General features: G+C 46.6%; 1 protein-coding gene across 2 annotated transcripts in view; it reads left to right on the top strand.

Moving 5' to 3' along the window:
- Positions 1–730: 730 nt before the first annotated feature.
- Positions 731–19,988, top strand: part of IGDCC4 (immunoglobulin superfamily DCC subclass member 4) — a 96,755-nt gene continuing 77,497 nt past the window's right edge. The window contains exon 1 of one of the 2 annotated variants that reach the window (XM_079954196.1): positions 731–1,073. In XM_079954196.1, the coding sequence (XP_079810322.1) occupies positions 1,016–1,073 (58 nt within the window). In that variant the 5' untranslated portion in view covers positions 731–1,015. The remainder of the gene's footprint in view (positions 1,074–19,988) is intronic. The other variant, XM_079954195.1, reaches the window with a different exon arrangement.

The raw sequence follows: 19,988 nt of genomic DNA, 5'->3' as shown, positions 1-19,988 counted from the left end.
GTCCAACCCCCTGCAATGCAAGAATCTTTCACTCCGTGTGGGGCTCAAACCCACAACCCTGAGATTAAGAGTTGAAGCCTTGCTGGCTGCCTCCACTGTGGGGGCAGTCGACAGTCATCGCGGGTGGATTGGAAGCCATTGGTAGCTTCGTCCTCCATGGATTTGTTCAGTCCTCTGTTAAAGACTACCAAGTTGATGACCATCCCTTGCCTCTTGCGAGAGCGAGTTCCAGAGGTTAACCACGCGCTGCGTAAAGTTCTTGTCCCTGTTCCGACACTTCCAACATGCAGCTCATGCGTTCAAGTGCTCTGAGAGAGGGGGAAAAAAAAACTTTTTTCTCTCTCCTTTCTGAATGCCATGCATGGTTTTTATTTCTGGGTGCAAAAAGAAAGCAAGGACGGGGCGAGGAGAGAGAGAGAGAGATTCATTCCTCCTCTCTCGCCCGGCCGGCAAAAGCAGGGGGGAAAGCAAGGCTCCCCTTTGCCTTCTCTGTCCCCTTGTTTTGCGCTGACAGAGAGACCACCCCCTTCCCCTTCCCAGGAGAGCGAGAGAGAGAGAGAGAGAGAGACCCATCTGTCTGGGCTCAGCAGCCTAGAAGAGAAAGCCAAGGGGGCGCGCGCGCGCGAGGGGCAGTCCAGGGGGAGCGGCCGGCAGGAGGTGGCGCCCGGGGCGTCTCCCTCGGGCACCGAAAGGGGGACTCGGCTCGGGCCGGGCGCGCGTGGTTGCGCGTGTGTGCCTTGCAACTCCCAGAGTCACCTCTTCTCCTTTTTTTCCCCTTTCCCTTTTTTTTTTTTTTTTTTTTGCATTCACACAAGATGGCGATGGAGGAGGGGAGGCAGCAGCGGCAGCAGCCCTTTGCTCGCGCGCGCGTCTAACCCTCGCGCGCCAGCTCCAACAGGCGAGCCGCGGAGCAGACTCCGGCCGCCGGGGTTGCTGCCTCGCTCGCTCGCCCGCTCGCCGCCACCTCCTCCTCCCGGCGCCCCCTTTCGCACACCCGGAGCTCCGAAGGGCTTACATGGCGCTAGAGGGACTGTTTGGCCTCGCGATTCTTGCCTTGACCTTGACCGTGGAAGGTAAAGACCCAAACCCAGGAGAGGGGTCCGGGGAGGGGGGCTGAGGGCGCTTGGCGTGGCTGGGCGCTTTTTTCTTCTTCGTGGGATGGGGATTTGTGGTTGTATTTCCTACCCCCCCCCTCCAGCCTTGCTAGTCGGTCGGTGCAAAGAACCGGGCGCGGTGGAGCGCAGAGCGGGAGCTGGGCAGGGCGCGCGGGACCCCTCGGCCTGGGGCCACGCAAAAGGAAACGCGCAAATAATGGGTTGTGTGTAGACGTGAAGAGGTCAGGCTCGCCGCTCCGTGGTTCCATCTCAGCCTCCAATCTTCGCTGGCGCGTCCCCAATGGGCAACGTGGTGGTGGTGGTGGCCCTGGCGAGGGGGGAGGGTGCGCGCCGCGGGGCTCCGGCTGTCCCGTTGCTCGGCGGGGTGACGAGCGCAAACAGGTGTGTGCGCGTTTGCACGTGCAATCCGCGCGCCGAATCCCAGGGCGGCCTCGCTTCGCCTTTTGCCGGGCTGGCGTGGCCGGAGCTGCCCGCGCCCTACGCGGGGTGGGTTTGTTTGCTGGCTTACGAGGCGTCGTGGAAGCGGGACGCGCGCGGCGGGGAAAGGCTCCGCGCAAACGGACCTTCCTCTGGAGATCGGATGGTGCCCTCTTTGCGATGGCCTTGGTTTTTCGACAATGCCCCCCACCCCCTCCAAAAAACACACACCCGTCCTGCATACTGGGGTGGGGGTGTAAAGAAAGCCTTGCAAAAAATGCGAGGTGGAGAGGGGAGTTTCAGGTACTTCCATGGCGACGTTTCCAGCGTTCAATGAGCTTTGCGCGGGGGGTGGGGGATCAACAAACAAAGACCGCCATGCTCTCCAAGCGGGCTTTGGAACGGGGTCTTCCCGGCTGTCCAACAGATAAAGGATCTGTTGGCAACGAGAGAAAATCACACCCACATTAGCCAGCTGTCTTGTTTGCAAGATGGCATTGGTGTTCACCGCCCGCCACCCTTTCCCATGTGAGTCTTTGTCCAGGGTTATGATCGTGTTCGCCCTCCCCACGTCCCTCAAAAGTTGTTTTCCTAGGGAACTTCTCGCCCCTGCCTGGCAAAACCGTCTCGGGGGCTGCTGTGAGACATCTCACCAAAGATGAGTGAAGAGCCTTCCCAGGCAAGTAACTCTGAAGAACCGCTGCAATGAGCCACTTGTAAGACTTAGGGAAACGGCAGCAGGTTGGTGGTAGCCAGGCAGCTGCTTTCCTGATACTTTCAGATAGGGCTGGGTATGTCCGCTGGCTGAAACCCGGCTGGTCAGTATGAGCAGTGCTAAGCTAGATAGACCAGTGGACTGTACCAGGCAAATTCCTGTGCTCCTGGACAGGGCAGGTGCAGGCAAGCTGGCTGGCGACTAAACCCAAATCATCTGGTTTTCTACAAGACTTTCATAGAGGCAGAGTTGCAACTACTGCAGCTGCTAGTTGAGTTGAGTTGGAAAGCAGAATAGAGCAGCTTTTCCTGCAATGGGTACCCTCTGTGATGTTTTCAGGCTGATGGGAGTTGCAGTCCAAGATTTCTGGAGGGCACCTTCTGCGGAAGACAATTCCTAAAGTAGTGTAGACTTTCTGGCCAGGATGGGATGGGCAGAAGGTAGCCATGGCTGCTTCTGAAAACCTCAGGTGGCTGGCCAGTGGAGTGTCATTTGTGACACCTTTGTTCCAAAATCCATGCAGTATAGAGCACGCGGCTGGGCTCACTGGCATGAGCGGCCTGGAAAGTATTTGCTTTGCCAACGGATGAAAAGGGGACACTCTTCCGTTGCTTTTTTCCTACTCTGTAACTGGATTAGTTTTGAAACAGCTGTATTAAAAATCCAGAGAATGTAATAAAGTGTCACTTAATATTTGATTGAACGATTCTTTCATACAATCATAGAATTGTAGAATGGGAAGGGATCCCGAGGGTCATCTAGTCCAACCCCCTGCAAAGCAGGAATCCTGCTCATAGCTGTGAGCCATCCCTGGGTGGGCTCGAACCACCAGCCTTGTGGTTAACAGCCAGACGCACTGACCCATCAAGCTGTAAAGAGCAACTGATTCTTACTATTAAACAATTCCTGCAACTGACATGCAGTTCAGGTAGTGGATCCCCATCCCCCATAAGCTATCTCTGTGCTGTGAAAAAACCCCACTACAGTGTTGTTTGTTAATTTCTACCATGCCAGACTGTTGCTCAAAGGAGCAGGAGTGGTGAAAGAAGTTTGCAACCTTAATTTCATATGAAAACAGCTGTCTGGCAAACTGCTTTCTGAAGCACTTTCTCCCTCTTTTGAAAGGGCATGAGGATTGGGTCAAGCAGGGAGGGGAGGGGCTTCAGGCAGGGAGATGGGTGAGGGACTGGGTGAGGTGCAAAGAGAGGTGGGTTTGGTCAGGTGTAAAGGGGGCAGGGTTTGGTGAGCTGTGGGGGAAATAGGGTTGGGAAAGGGACTAGCGAGTGGAGCAAGCAGGGGTGGCAGCCCCTACTGTATGTACAGGGGCTTGCATCTAGGCATGCTAGGAAGCCGCTGCCCCTTTGGACAGAGTTGGGAATGGAGTCGGGGAACCCCCCGGGAAGAAGAGACTAGGGAGAATGGTGTGTTCTTTAGAGGCTGCTGGATCAGGCCAATGGCCCGTCTAGTCCAGCATCCTGTTCTCACAGTGGCCAACCAGATGCCTGTGGGAAATCCACAAACAAGAGATGAGCACAAGAGCTCCTGAGGTTTCCAGCAGCTGATATTCAGGAACAATGCCAGAGCACAGCTTTTGCGGCTTGTAGCAATTAATAGCTCCATGAATTTGTCTTTTAAAGCCATCTACATTGCTGGCCATCACTGCCTCCTGTCAGAGCAAGTTCCGTAGGTTAACTGTGTACTGCTTGAAGAATTCCTTTCTTTCAGCTCTCATATCCAAAAATTTTATCAGTTTTCCAGCATAGTTTTGACACAAACAAACAAACAAACAAACAAACAATCTTCACTCTAAACCAAACTTCAGTAACTTTGTTAAGTGACTTCCTCATGTCTCCCTAGTTGAATTTCAGTGTAAATCATTTTAATGGTTCTCAACACCAATATTCCCCCCCCAAATTTAACTTATTCATTAACATCTTTCTTTCTTTTCAATTCTTAATTCATCACTTAATATATTAAAATTCTAAGCCTATCTGGTATTTACAAGCTTTTTCAATTAACTTAACTTAACATATTTAGCTAAATAATCTTTAAATTTCATCCATTCTTCCTGGTAGTCCTCCTCCTTCTGGTCACGGATTCTCTAAGTCACGTCGGCTAGCTCCGAAAAGTCCATCATCTTCATCTGCCTCTTTCAGCTCTCATATCTGGTGCACTTGCCTTTAGAGTAATAAAGAGCAAATTTTCAAATGATTCTCAAACGAATGATGTTCAAATTCTCAAATGAAATACCTCCTCTCCACTGTTAAAACTTTGCTGCAGTTGTATTTAGCGGGGGGGGGGGGCGACTTCAGAGAGGTGATTGTCAAATGTCTCTCTGAAGTACCTCACTCCTCTATTAAACAGCTCACCTGGACTACCTGCTTGCCTGCCTGCCTGCTTGCTTGCCTGCCTGCCTGCCATCATACTGCTGGTGGTGTGGCCACCTATTAGCAGCCATGTGTACTGCAGCATGACAACAGCCTTATGTTTTTATGTATATAGGAAGACGTGTGTCTATAGTAGAGGGGATTTCAGGGCAGAGATGAATTGCCCCTTGTTGACATTCCCCCTTGCACACATATATGAACTGTTCCAGGAGCCCTTTGGCTTCTCTTTCTGCTGCCTCTGGATTATTAAAGAGTGTTAAATGTGGCCAAATGGGAGCCCTGCTTTCCAGATCAAATTGATTTGCAGCTCCCTCAAACTTTGCTCCTGCTGCTGTTTTGGTTAATGAAAAGTTCTGCTGTGGCTTTAGCTTAATGCAGGTCTGTAAATTGTTAACACGTTCTGTACATTATTCAGCTGGAGTTTCTTTAAAGAAACCCTTCTCTCATTTTCCAAGGTGTGAAGTATAAGGCTTGCAAAACAGCAGGTTTTTTTGCCTGATATGACTAGCCTCCATTCTTCAAGCAGATAGGAAAGAACTTTCCCCATCAAGGCAGGCAACCGCTAGGGCCTGGGACACTTTCTAAAAGCCCCCTTTCCCAACCCATCAAACACAGCATCTCCTCCACCCCCCAATTCCACTGGAGATGTACACAGTCTTTCCTCATCCAAATTTCTGTTCGTGTAGGGGTGTGCAAGTTTTTGGATGCCACGGGAGTCTTCCTCAAGCAGGATGGAAAGAGGGGCAGTGGCTTGGGGGTGTGGAGAGCAAAGCCCAGCTGTAAAAGTTTCCAAGCCTCATAATTGTAGCCCATCAAGCAGCCTGATTGTGCACATGCTTAATCAGAGGCAAGTCCCAGTAATTTCAATGGGACTTTCCTTTCAATAGGACCGCAGTCATATTCCTTGCCCACCCCCTCCCCTAAACAAAATCTTGTCTTAGAGTTCTGCATCTCTGTGGCTTGGTTTGGTTGCAGTTTTTAAGGCTTGCGCACATCTCAATAAAAGAGGCGAAGGAGAAATTTTGGCAGATGTCACTTGTCATGAATTCTTTTCTCTGTTGCACAAGAGGTCGTTAACGCAGAAGGCAGAAGCCCATAATCTCCTTTGTGTCAGGATTATTCAGATAAAAATCAGGCAAGCCACGTTATGTGCTGAAAACATAAAACCTTTAAGAAGTGGATGGGAAAAGGCAGCTGAGGAAATATGGCTTTCATTGTTTTCTAAAAATGCTTTCGGGGGATGGCTTTTCACAACTCATGTCTGGATAAATATGATGATATTAGAAATGCATTTATAAAAATTATAATGACTTGCTAATAATTGGAACAATAGCATAGAGCTATATATCATATTGCATTACAGTTTCAAGCATCTTTCTTTCTTTCTTTCTTTCTTTCTTTCTTTTTCTTTCACTTTCTTTGTACACTGAACGTTTTCAATAAAATACAAATATTTTTTTAAAAAACTTTTCCAGGGGGAAGTGATCACTCGGAAGAAACACTATAAGAGATCATATACCCCTTCCCCTCCCCTAAAAGTTGCCAGCATGTCCCCCTGGCACACAGAAATTAAACAGGTTCCCTCCCCCCCCCATTACTCTCCCCTCTGTACAAGGGAGGAAACCCCTCTAAATTTTGCTGTGACTCTCTTAAAAGCACAGGACTAGACCCAGTGAAAAACCTGGCAACCCCCCTTTCTCTTTTGTCATTCTTTTGTCATGTTTGCTCTCCCTAAGAGGGTCCCTCTCCACCCCACCCCCCTTTGAAAGCCTGAACCATATTGCTCGAACAGACTATGCAAAACTCTGGGTGTGTATTGCAAACATATAGTATTCACCTTTTCTCTGCTCAGTGCAGACTGTTCATACTATAGCAAGGTCTCTTCTGTTGTGGATTTTCCCTGAAGAACTTGCAGAAGCACTTTAGAAAAATAAAAGGGAGCGACATGCCCCGTTGGTTTCTGTTATGGCAGTGCGCGTTGCTTGCTTTGTGGTGGGGCTCCCGAAAGGGACAGAACCAGCTCTGGGAACGGAGAGGTGAAAGAAAGAAGCTTTTTCCCACTAGCTCGACAATCGGATTATATAATCCTCAATTTAGGCAGTTTGTATCAGGTTCCTTTTGTGAGTTTCCTCCCTTGACTTTAAGGCTTTTTTTGTTCTCGGCGGATGCTTTTTCTCCCTTTCTCTTCACTCCCCGCCCCACCCCTCCCCACACCAGAAGCTGTTGGCGTCTGAATAGACTTAGGACCCTTTCCCTGAGAATTTGGGTCTCCCATTGTCTTGGCAGTCACATGCCTCTTGCTCGTTTTCCCCGAATGGTCACCTGCATGCAGATTTCATTCAGCTCCTTGCACAATATCATTTTGCAAAGGCACACAGGCCTGCTTAAAATGCGGTTGGCTTTTTCGGGACCAAGTTTCTATAGAGAGCTAGGCTGGCAGAGAGGGGGAAGTTTGGGGTTGGTGGCTTTCAGTGCCGGCTGGGAATCAAATTGGCTTGAGGGGGCAGTGGATGAAAATACTCTCTTTAAATTGTAAAAATAAATTATTTATTTATTTATTATTTGTTGTTGTTGTTAGCCCCAGCCACTCTGGGCAGCTTCCAACAAATTATAAAGCCACAGCAAAACATTTTGGATGCTGTTTGTTCAGAAGAAGACAAAACGTGGGACTTCACATTCTCAGAATTAATTCATTGAATTTGCTCCCCCCCCCCCCGTAGGCTGATAGATTAGCCTTTCCTAACCCATTGTCCTCTCGACATTTTAGACTACACCTCCCATGGCTGGGCCTGATAGGAGTTGTAGTCCAAAACATCTCGAAGGCAGCGGGTTAGAAAAAGGTACATCAATTTTGGCTTGATGGATTCTTGAAGGCAAGATCAATATGCTTTGCTTGGTAAGTAGAGACTCCATGCTCAGAGGCAATGTACCTTGGGATACCAGTTGCTGCAGGTGATGGACCTGTGCACAGAGGAACATCCTAGGTTGCCTTACACCAAGTCAGACCTATTGGTCCAGCTAGATCAGTGTTGTCGACACTGACTGGCAGCAGCTCTTCAGGGTTTCAGACCAGGAGCTCCTCCCAGCCCTTCCTGGTGCCCTCAGTGGCCAGTGTGGTGCCTATTGAGGCAGCTCCAGCCTGCTTACAGTCTCCTTCCCTGCTCTTGACGTTTCCCACAGCAGTGAGCCCAGCCGCCCTGGTTCATATAATTAAGCAAGTATTTAATTGCACAGTAATTTGTCTCTGGCCTGCATCCCAACGTTTTTCCTTACTCCATATTTGCATTACAGAGGGAGAACGCAGCAACTTAACGAGAGCATTGTTGTTTGGGTAGCGAGTTAATTTTGTGCTTTGGGAATAGAAAGAGGCTATTTGGAGAACTGAAATGCAACTTAGGCAAAAATGCCCAGGAGAGGAGGAGACCTCGGTTGCATTTCTGCCTAAGTATTCAGGGATATACTTCCTTTGAATATGGAGGTTCTCCATGCTCACACACAAAGTACCCAAATGAATGCATCATGGATTCCCCAACCCCATTTCCTTCTCCCTTTATTTAAAGGTGTTTTTTTTTTTCTATTACAACTACAGTGGTACCTCGGGTTACATACGCTTCAGGTTACATACACTTCAGGTTACAGACACCGCTAACCCAGAAATACTACCTCGGGTTAAGAACTTTGCTTCAGGATGAGAACAGAAATCGTGCTCCGGCGGCACGGCAGCAGCGGGAGGCCCCATTAGCTAAAGTGGTGCTTCAGGTTAAGAACAGTTTCAGGTTAAGAATGGACCTCCAGAACGAATTAAGTTCTTAACCCGAGGTACCACTGTATTCCAAATCTACGTTTTTGTCCCAACAGGGGCTCCTGAGTCAGTTTGAAAATAGAGATTTCTGTCCTGCCGATATGTATGTATGTAAAGAAATTTGCTAACCGCACACCCCCTGCAAAAGAAGCCCTCTAAGTAGTTTACAAAAATATATATAATAAAACATTTACATTATCAATAAAACAAGTTAAAAACAGGTGTTTAAAAACGTCCAGAAGACGATAAAAAATCAATAGCAGCAGAAAAAGAAATATATGTAACTTCTCTGTGTCTGTAGAGGCTTTCCTGAACACAAATGCTTTAAGCAGGTGATAGAAAGAGTGCATTGAAGGTGCCTCCCTGGTGTCAATAGGCGGGGAGTTCCAAAGTGTAGAGATGCTGCTGCACTAAAAGATGGATTTATTACCAGTTTCGAAAAATTCCAAGTTGGATAAGGATTTGTTGAATTAATAATCTAAATTGGAATACAAGAAGGGGAGGTGTGAGGAGGTCTGAGAAACAAGTTAAATGAAAATAAGTAATTGAAATTTTATGTGTTTTTTTAAATTGTTTTTTAAGTTTTGGATTTTTGTATTTTTTGTTTTTTGTTGGTTTTTTGTATTAAATTGGAAATTCTAATAAATATCTTTAAAAAGAAAAAGAAAAATTCCAAGTTGGTTTAATATGAAATAGTGCCTCACAAGTGCCCCTTGCACCAGATCTGCCTCTTAGCACCACCAGGTGTCCAACACTGTTTGAAATCTTACAGAATCCTCATATAGAACTATCTAAACAGCACTATGCTTCCGGGAACTTGGCTGAAGGCACTCTGACCAAATCACACCCAGCAGAAGGTGTGTTGGGATCTACTGGAAGAATTTTTGAATACAGTTCCTTTTTTCATTAATTGATGGAGAATGGTTAACCCTCACCCCCCCCCCAAAAAAAAATATGTCGGAGAAATTTTCAGCATAGTACTAACCGGATGAGAATTATATGGAAAGGAAGACCGCCGTACAAAGGATTGGACCACAAGGAACTGTGGGAGGGATAGCTGTGCTAGCAAAAACGGCAGTCTTGCAGCACCTTAAAGACTAACACGGCATTCTTGTTGATACGCAACAGTGCTCAAAGCTTAGGCAAAAATAAGTGTAAACATGCCTGAGACAAGCGCTATGGCAGATGGCAGTAGTTCCACTTGTTTTGTGTACAGAAATGTTGTCTGTTTGAAACGGAAATAAAAGTACATTATATTTAGATGAGCACATTGATAATGGCATAAGCCTCAGCCCACCAAAGCGTATATCTTTCTATATGCATAAAAATGTAAGGCTGTCATCACACAGTCCACATTAGAGGATTCACAGTGCCTCGTGACAATCCTGGATTTGCATGAGGTCAGGTTGAGGGAGGGAGCAAAAGAGAAGGTAGTTTTTCATACCTTCCAACATTTCTCTGATGAAAATAGGGATGTCCAGTGCTATTTTTTTTAGAAAAAGAGGTGCCAGAACGCAGCATGAACGCCTCCCTTGCTCTCTTATAATGGCAATGGTGCCCACCTGAGAGATTCTGGAACTGAGTTCTGGCAAGTTCTAGCTGAAAAAAAAGCCCTGGGGATGTCCTGTTCCATACCCTCCAACATTTCTCCGATGAAAATAGGGATATCATATAGACCAGTTCTAGTTGTTTTGTACTGCCCCCCCCACCATCCCTGACCATTGGCCATGCTTGCTGGGACCACTGGGACCTGGAGTTCAGCAACATCTGCACAGCCACAGCTTACCAACCTGACTGTGACTTATCTAAGATCTTTCTCTCTCTCCTTTGCATAGTTGTATCATTTAAGAAACAAAACAAATTACTTTTTAAAGAAAACAACCCCCCAGGATTCTCCTGCAGACCTGCTACGTCTCCAGGGACCCCTATCCCTGCTCCTTCCCCCAGATGATTTAAAGGCACATCACAACTGTGCAGTAAGTTTAGTAACAGTGCATGGAGCATACCGGGGGGGGGGGGGAGGAATCTTTTCTGTGGCTTTTAGACACCTTTGGAAGACAGGTGTGCCTGTGTGCAACTCTGTGCTATTTCTCCCACGCCTAGGGGATTTCCGCCTTCTAGCTGATCTTTAAATAGGCAGTCAATAAATAATTAAGTTAATTGGTGTGGCCAAACAGGCCATTAGCTGCCTTAGCAGATTGTTTATTTTTATTTATTTGCAAACCGGCTCTTGAGATTTCGTGTGCAGAGAGTAAAGGGCACGATTTGGGGGTGGCGAATGAGATGTGCCCTTATGACAAGCTGTGGGAGGCAGGACACCTGCTTGGCATGCAGAAGGCCCCAGGTTCAATCCCCAATATCTCCGGAAAGGCTCCTTTTCTGAAATCCCAGAGAGCCTCTGCCAGTCCTTGTGGACAATACCGAGCTAGATGGAAAAGGGTTCTCTCTCTGGTTCCAAGCAATGATTAGATGACGCTGGCACCAATTTGAAATTCACTTTGTTCCATTACTTTCATGGTGTTTCGGTTGAATTTAGATTCCTCAGCCAGATGGCTTTGTCTGTTGCCAAAGTGGCCTGTATGGCAAGTGAACCAAACACAGCCCACTAGCCAGGCATGGGAAGAACCACCGTGCCTCTTCTGAGGCTCCAACTCAGAGGCTTCAGAGTGAAGCTGATTGCTCAGAGATATAGTGGTACATCAGGTTACAAAACCTTAGGTTACAAATTCCACTAACCTGGAAGTAGTACCTCGGGTTGAGAACTTTGCCCCAGGATAAGAATGGAAATTGCGCAGGAGGCCCCATTAGCAAAAGCGCAACTCAGGTTAAGAACAGTTTCGGGTTAAGAATGGACCTCTGGAATGAATTAAGTTTGTAACCCGAGGTATCACTGTAGTGCTTGTAAAAACAGTGGTGGAAGGGAGAGTCTGGCTTTTTAAAAGAGCTCTCAGGCCTCTCCCAGGCAGAATTGTCACTCATGTTCCTACTTGTTTCTCAAATTGATTTATTATCCCTTTATTGGTGCCCATTTCTGTTTGCCTTCCACAGTAAGAAGATCATAATATGTTGGAGAAGGTGGTGCTTTAGATTTCATAATTGGGGGTGGGAACCCTGAAGTCTACAGATCACTCCCTCCCTCCATTTGCTGCAAGTTCCTTCATCTGGAGCAGGGCTTTCCAAACTTGGGTCTCCAGCTGTTTTTGGACTACAACTCCCATCATCCATAGCTAGCAGGACCAGTGGCCAGGAATGATGGGAATTGTAGTCCAAAAACAGCTGGCAACCCAAGATTGGAAAACACTGGTCTGGATGGTTTGAAAACATGGGCGCAGCCAGGATTTTTGTTAAGGGGGCAGGACTTTTGTGGGGGGGTGGTGGCAGAGCTGACGTGATAGGTCAGTTAGTTACCGTATTTTTCGCTCTATAACACGCACCTGACCATAACGCACATCGTTTTTAGAGGAGGAAAACAAGGGAAAAAACATTCTGAATGAAACAGTGGATGTATCATTTTTGTGCTTCATGCTGTGGCCACAGACATGTGATCTGATGGTGAATTTGGGGTGACCCAATGCAAAAATCCTGAGAATCCCTATGGATCCATGCTTTGTAACCACGTTTTTGCACCATTGCAGCCCCAGGCAACAGTGGGTGCATGATTTTTTGGTGCAGGCTGTAGCCATGGACATGCTATGTGCTCTGATGGTGAATTTGGGCTGACCCAATGCAAAGATCCTGAGGATCCATGTGGATCCATGTTTTGTAACCACGTTTTTGCACCATTGCAGCCCCAGGCAACAGTGGGTGCGTGATTTTTTGGGGGCAGGCTGTAGCCATGGACATGCTATGTGCTCTGATGGTGAATTTGGGCTGACCCAATGCAAAGATCCTGAGGATCCCTGTAGATCCATGCTTTTTAACCACGTTTTTGCACCATTGCAGCCCCAGGCAACAGTGGGTGCGTGGTTTTTTGGGGGCAGGCTGTAGCCATGGACATGTTATGTGATCTGATGGTGAATTTGGGCTGACCCAATGCAAAGATCCTGAGGATCCATGTGGATCAATGTTTTGTAACCACGTTTTTGCACCATTGCAGCCCCAGGCAACAGTGGGTGCGTGATTTTGGGGGGGCAGGCTGTAGCCATGGACATGCTATGTGATCTTATGGTGAATTTGGGCTGACCCAATGCAAAGATCCTGAGGATCCATGTGGATCCATGCTTTTTAACCACATTTTAAGTGGGGAGGGAAGGAAAAACACAGAAGGGACAAGGAGCAGGAGAGGGGTGTGCAGAGAAGCAGCTGGCTAAGAATGCAGGAGAGGGGTATAACGGGAGGGAGGAAAGGAAGGCAAAAGTTTTCCCTCACCTACCCACCCAAGCCAGCCAGCTCACACACACTCTCTCTCTCCCTCCTGCATGTTTTCACTCTGCTTTCCCCTCTGCTTGCCTGGAGGGGAGGGGCTTTCCCTGTTCTTTGTTCCGTTTGAGCAAACACAGCAAGGAAACAGAGATGGGTGGGCAGTAAGACCCTGAGGCAGAATGCAGGAAAGCAGCCGCTTCCTCTTTTCAAGTTTCCCTTCTAGGAGACGCGCGGTTTGATTTTTGCCTGCTTTTTTTTGCCTCCCCTTGCACCAATTGGCTCCAGGGACCACACATTCGCTCAATAACACGCACAGACATTTCCCCTTCCTTTTTAGGAGAAAAAATCTGTGTGTTATAGAAGGAAAAATACGGTAAGTATTTCTGTTGTTTAACTTGATCAGGGGGACAGCTGCCCCCCATGGCTAAGCCGATGTTTAAAAAGGAGGCTAAAACCTTGAATTGCCAGATCAAACCCCAAGACCCGATGGTGTGGATAGTGTCATTTTATGGTTTATTCACTAGGTGGCAGTGGACTCAATTGTGTTTGGGTGGAGTCAGGACTTGCCTGTTTGGTTTCGTTAGGGAGACACCATAAAGTTGTTGTCTAGGTTATTGTCTGTTGTTCTTCAAACTAGGATCCCCAGCTGTGGTTAAACTCCAACTCCCATCATCCCCAGCCAAGCTTAGTGCAATTGTCAAGGGAGATGGGAGTTGGAGTCCACCAACATCTGCAGGGCCAGAGGTTCCCCACCCCTGCCTTTGGGAGATCTAAATTTTGGAGCAAAACAAACCAACTTGTGTGCATTTTTACATTTCAAACACATGCAGTACTGTAGTGTGCCAGAAAACAGATCCAATGGAGCTTGGTAGGGGCTTCAAATTTCACAGTATCATATTTTTTTTATGGCATTGGCAAAGCTGAACTAATAGGATATTTGGGAAAGAGCAGAGGATTGGTTGTGTGGGTTTTGTTTTTTTGTTTTTGCATGAAGAATTTGCAAGAAAGAAAAAAGAAGATGCGATTTGGATTGTCCCAGTGATCCGAGCAAGACTTGTAATTCTCTCAGTTTTGGAAAACGAGAGTGATTATAGACCAGCAACTAAGAAATAATCCGGAGCTAATAAACTGTAAGCTCAATTAATGGTAATCCCTTTCCAGTGGCAGTGACAGTCTGATGAGCTCAGGGCATCCCCCAAATCTTGTTTGGATGGGGCAGGGACTAAGTAGTCACTAAAGCTCCAGGAAGGGAAGTGGTTTGCATGCCTATTTATTTATTAAAATGTATACCACTATTGATTTTAAAAAAATCAGAGCATCTTACAACAATTGTACATCAAATCATACGATAAGTTAAAATCAGAAATTGGCTGTTATGGAAAGATGTATTTTTTACTTGCCTGCGTAAGCCTAATGGGGATATAAAAGTTTTCAGCAGGTGTTTAAAAGTTGGCACGGGAGGCCTCTGCTGAATCTCTGTTGGCAGAATGTTCCACAATTCTGGCCTGATGACACAACAGGCTCAGTTTCTTGTTGTCAAGTGAGCCTTGTCCACTTCAAGGATGACCCACGACACTCCTCCAGATGATGTCAGTGATCAAGCTGGGGTAAGAGGGTCAGGCAGTCCCTGAGCTCCTCTGGACCTATGTCTACCTCATCCTATGTGGTCATTGGTAACAGATTCAAAATGGCCATGGAGCAGTTTTCCCATGGGGTATGGTTAGGGAATGAATTCTTGATTCAACCCCTGTCGAGTGGTTCAGTCGCACTGGGTGTGGAGCCTTGGGGGCACGGCAGGGGATCACAGAATTGTGGAGATGGAAGAGACCACAAGGATATAATCTAGTCCAACTCCCTGTGGCTCAAACCCACAACCCTGAGATTAAGAGCCTCCTCATCTACCAGCTGAGCTATCTGGCTAGAATGGAGTATGAGTGTTGGGGTGGGAGTGACAAATCTTAGCATCGCACAGGTCACTGCTGAAATTTGAGACCTGCTTAAGGAAGCTGGATGGGCCAGCCAGCTGGAGATGTCAATTGCCAACCTGACCTCCAGAAATCTCCATGTGGTCTCAGTTGCACCCGCGCCAGTTGCAGAACACGCCTGGTGCCTGGGGGATTTTGAACACTGGTTCAAGGTTCTTGTGTTGATACACAAAGCCCTAAATAACTTGGCTGCAGGATACCTGCACATAACACTGGTCCTGAAAGACCTACATTGGCTCCGAGTACATTTCTGAGCACAATTCCAAGTGTTGGTGCTGAGCTTTAAAGCCCTAAACAGCCTCAACCCAGTATACCTGAAGGAGCGTCTCCACCCCCATTGTTCAGCCCAGACACTGAGGTTCAGCGCCGAGGGCCTTCTAGCGGTTCCCTCACTGCGAGAAGCCAAGTTACAGGGAACCAGACAGAGGTTCTTCTCGGTAGTGGCACCCGCCCTGTGGAACACCTTCTCATCAGATGTCAACAAGATATAGAACTATCTGACTTTTAGAAGACATCTGAAGGCAACCTTGTTTAGGGAAGTTTTTAACGTTTGATGTTTTATCCTGTTTTTAATATTCTGTTGGGAGCCACCCAGAGTGGCTGGGAAAACCCAGCCAGAAGGGCAGGTATAAATAATAAATTATTATTCTTATTACCTCAAGGAAGGCCTGAATCTTCATGTCCCAGCCCTATTGTGGAGAATGTGGAGAGGAGTGCTGTTTGTTGTCCCCGTGTTACAGATACCCAACTGGACTCAACGAAAAATCAGGCTTTTAGTGTCACCAGGCCTATGCCTGTGGAACGCTCTTCCAGCAGAGTTGCAGCAGGCACGTCCTTGCTTTTGACTTTTGAGTGTTTCCTTAAAAAGTCGAGCCTTTTTATACTTTGCGGCTTTTAGATCCCCCCTTTTCAATTATCCAGACACCTTAACGATTATCTGCAATTATTTTTTTAAAATGGTGTTTGATGCCTTACCATTCTACACCCCCTGATATTTTATGACCAAGAAATACTTTTTAAATAGAAATAAATAAAAATGCTCCTGTGTGTCCCTAGTAAAAAACAACAACACACCAAATCTCCAAATTCTTAAATGTAGGCAATACATTGGTCTGAAGGGAGGCTTCCTTAGCTTATAAAGCAGGTTCTTTTGCAGAGCTGAGTAGTGTGTATTGCATAGACTTATTTTCATGGGTTGTCAAGGGTGTGTGTGTGTGTGTGGGGGGCATTTCCCAGCAAGGAAGAGATCAGGATGTCACGAAATCAGGCCTTGGGAGCTCCAGGGAGAGAAGTAAAAATACCCTTATCTCTGTTTTGCAATTGGAGCTGGAAGAGGCAAAAGTCAGCTTTTGGGAGGTTCACAAGGCCACAAGATGTGCTCCGTGGAAATGGCTGGGATGGGAGTGAATGCTCCTCTTTGGTCAGGTCACCTGCCTTCGCCCTGTAGTTGCTGATTAATGAGGACTTGGCAGATTTCGCTTTGTGCCCTTGATGGCATGTTCCATGACCTGGAATGACCTGGAGAATCTCAACGGCTGAGCTTCCAGCAGAAATGGGGAAGAGGGAATGCCTGTGACTCAGAGGCAGAGCAGCTGCTTTGCATGCAGAAGGTCCCGGGTTCAAACCCCAATGGCACCTCCAGGTAGGACTGGGAAAAAGCTCCAGCCTGAAACCCCAGAGGCCTTGATTGAACCTGGGAGCTTCTGCAAGCCAAGCAGGTGTTTCGCCACTGAGTTCTGCTCCATCCTCCTTGCATGAGGTTACTCTGCAGTTTCTCATCAGGTGGGCAATCCATTGTAAGATGAATGTGAATAGCTTCTTAAAATAAACAGTTTGCCAATGGGCTGGATTTGCCATTTCTTGTGCTGCCTGCCTGAGATGGCAACAACAAGGTCTTTGTCCCCAACAAGGGGATTCCGCACGGCTGTCATGTAGGTCAGAAGTTGCTGTTGTTATCATTATCATGGTTCTTTTGATTTTTATCCTGCCCAAAGGAACCCAGGATAGGCATAAGGCATATTTTTATTTTATTTTGTTCTATGATTTTGAACAGAATTTGTATACTCCTTAAGGACTCCTGACCATTAGGTCCAGTCGTGGCCGACTCTGAGGTTGCGGCACTCATCTCGCTTTATTGGTCGAGGGAGACGGCGTACAGCTTCCGGGTCATGTGGCCAGCATGACTAAGCTGCTTCTGGCGAACCAGAGCAGTGCACGGAAATGCCGTTTACCTTCCCCCTGGAGCAGTACCTATTTATCTACTTGCACTTTGACGTGCTTTTGAACTGCTAGGTTGGCAGGAGCAGGGACCGAGCAACGGGAGTTCACCCCGTCGTGGAGATTCAAACCGCCAACCTTCTGATCGGCAAGTCCTAGGCTCTGTGGTTTAACCCACAGCACCACCCGCGTCCCTTTGTATACTCCTTAGCTGTGAGTAAAACCTCGAAGCATTTGACAAAAAACAAACAATAAAATGTGTGTTAAAATGATAATTAACAGTCAAAGTTAAGAGGAAGTTTTTAAAACATCAAGATGTAATTAAAATCAGCATAATTAAAATTTCAGATCAAAACGCCTGCTAGTGTTTACATAGATTCCTAGGATTTGTTGCAAAAATGTTTTTAGCAGGTTTCATAAAATGCACAACAGAGGTGCCAGTCCGTTGTCAATAGGCTGGGAGTTCTGGGATGTAGGTGCTGCCACACTAAAAAACTGTGGCACGAATATTAATAGCATGGAATGAATATTATGTGGCGCGTGTAAAAGTGCTGCAGATCAAAGTGGTCAAGTTGGCATATATGGGGTAAGATGATCCCGCAAGTAAACTGGTCCCAAGCTGCTTTATGTATATTAACAGCAACACATTGAACTTGGCCCAGTAAGAGATTTGCAACCAGTGCACGGGCAGGGCTGTCGTATGTTGACAAGGTCTCACTTCTGTCGGCAACCTTGCTGCAGCATTCTGCACTAACTGCAGCTTCCACATCGAGCGCAAGGCAAGCCCCACAAAATAAATAATGCCACATAATTAAAAACCTTGCAAAAATGTAACACCAATTAAAAACACATTTTCAGTGTTGTACACAACGACTTAGGGAACTGTAGCCTGGCTCTTCCTAATGGCAAATCTGCTGTTGAGCCAGCAGCTTTGGAAGGTAGTGGCGGAAGTTTCCTCGGGCAGGTAAGTAGCCACAGGCCAGCAGCAACGCTGACCGAACCCATCCAGGCTTTGAAGTCATAAGCAACTGGCTAATTTTTTAAAAGCCTTCAGTGCCTGCTAATCCAAATCAATTTTCATTTATTTCATAAAGCTCAGGCTTTTGCGTTGGGCACCCGCAAATAATTGCAGCTAATTTGTTTTATTTTTATAACACCCATAATTGGGGGCGGGGGGATTTTGATGAACTGGCAGCCATGTTCCCTTTAGTGAGTTCTTAATGGAAAGATCCATTAAAGTCGAAATGGTTCTGGGCACTGGTTCAAAAGCCAGATGTCTCTGTGTGTTCTAGAAGAGGGTTTCAGGCCATCTGCCGATGTCAGATATGTCACCCAAACAAGTGATACCGTCATTGGACTGGGGGAAAGCATATATTTTCTGTGCCTGCCAGACCCACTGGGAATTCAAGTACAGACCAACATGACAAAAGCTCGCTTGCCTCACTCCAATTCCAACTATTTAGAGGTTTCCCAAATTAAGGGACGCAGGTGGCGCTGTGGGTTAAACCACAGAACCTAGGGCTCGCTGATCAGAAGGTTGGCAGTTCGAATCCCTGCGACGGGGTGAGCTCCCATTGCTTAGTCCCAGCTGCTGCCAACCAAGCAGTTTGAAGTGCAAGTAGATAAATAGGTAACCGCTCCGGCGAGAAGGTAAACGGCGTTTCCGTGTGCTGCTCTGGTTTGGTCATGCTGGCCACATGAGCTGTACGCCGGCTCCCTCAGCCAATAAAGTGAGATGAGCGCCGCAACCCCAGAGTTGTCCGCAACTGGACCTAACGGTCAGGGGTCCTTTTACCTTTACCTTTTCCCAAACTTGGGTTTCCAGTTGTTTTTGGACTACAGTTCCCACCATCCCTGGTCCCCGCTAGCTAGGGATGATGGGAGTTGTAGTCCCAAAACAGCTGGAGACCCAAGTTTGGGAAACCCTGATTTAGAGTCACAGACCCCTCCACAAAGTGCAGACAGGCACATGTGGTTTCGCTGGCTGGGGCTGATGTTTTTTTTTTTTTAATAATAATTTTTATTAATTTTCCAATTTTAAAACAAAACAACAACAACAACGTAAAAACATCAACAAATACAAACAAACACACAAATATAAATTCTTAACCTCATTTTCATAAACCTCCTTTCTCGGACTTCCCCATACCTCACCCTTTTTGCATCCTTATTTTACAATTTTTCAGCAACCCTTATTACCAATTAAATTTAAACTTGTTATCTTTCTCAGTTTCACCTTAAATCATCAAACAATTTCAGCTGTAATTCTGCATCTTCCTTCCCCTTGACATTTTAGCACTCCTCAATTTTATAACAGTTCTTAAGATATACTTTAAACTTCTTCCAATCTTCCTCCACCATCTCTTTCTCTTGGTCACGGATTCTGCCAGTCATTTCTGCCAGTCCCATAAAGTCGATCACTTTCGTCTGCCATTCTTCCAGTGTGGGTAATTCTTGTGTCTTCCAATACTTTGCTAGAAGAATCCTTGCTGCTGTAGTGGCGTACATAAAAAAAAATCTTGTCCCTCCTTGACACCACTTGGCCGACCATGCCCAAGAGAAATGCCTCTGGTTTCTTATGAAAAGTACATTTAAGTACCTTCTTAATTTCATTATAAATCATTTCCCAAAAGGCTTTAATCTTTGGGCAGGTCCACCAAAGGTGAAAGAAGGTGCCTTCAGTCTCATTACATTTCCAACATTTATTATTGGGCAGATGATAAATCTTCGCAAGTTTGACTGGGGTCGTGTACCACCTGTAAATCATTTTCATAATATTTTCTCTTAGGGCATTACATGCCGTGAATTTAATACCGGTGGTCCATAACTGTTCCCAGTCAGCAAACATAATGTCATGACCAATGTCCTATGCCCATTTAATCATGGCTGATTTAACTGTCTCATCTATTGTATTCCACTTCAGCAACAAATTGTACATTCTTGATACATTCTTAGTATTGGGTTCTAACAGTTCTGTTTCCAATTTCG

The sequence above is a fragment of the Podarcis cretensis genome (assembly GCF_951804945.1).
Source record: "Podarcis cretensis genome assembly, chromosome: 14".
Lineage (NCBI taxonomy): Eukaryota > Metazoa > Chordata > Lepidosauria > Squamata > Lacertidae > Podarcis > Podarcis cretensis.
Note: the sequence above shows the minus strand (reverse complement) of the source record. Positions and strands in the feature narration are given on the sequence as shown.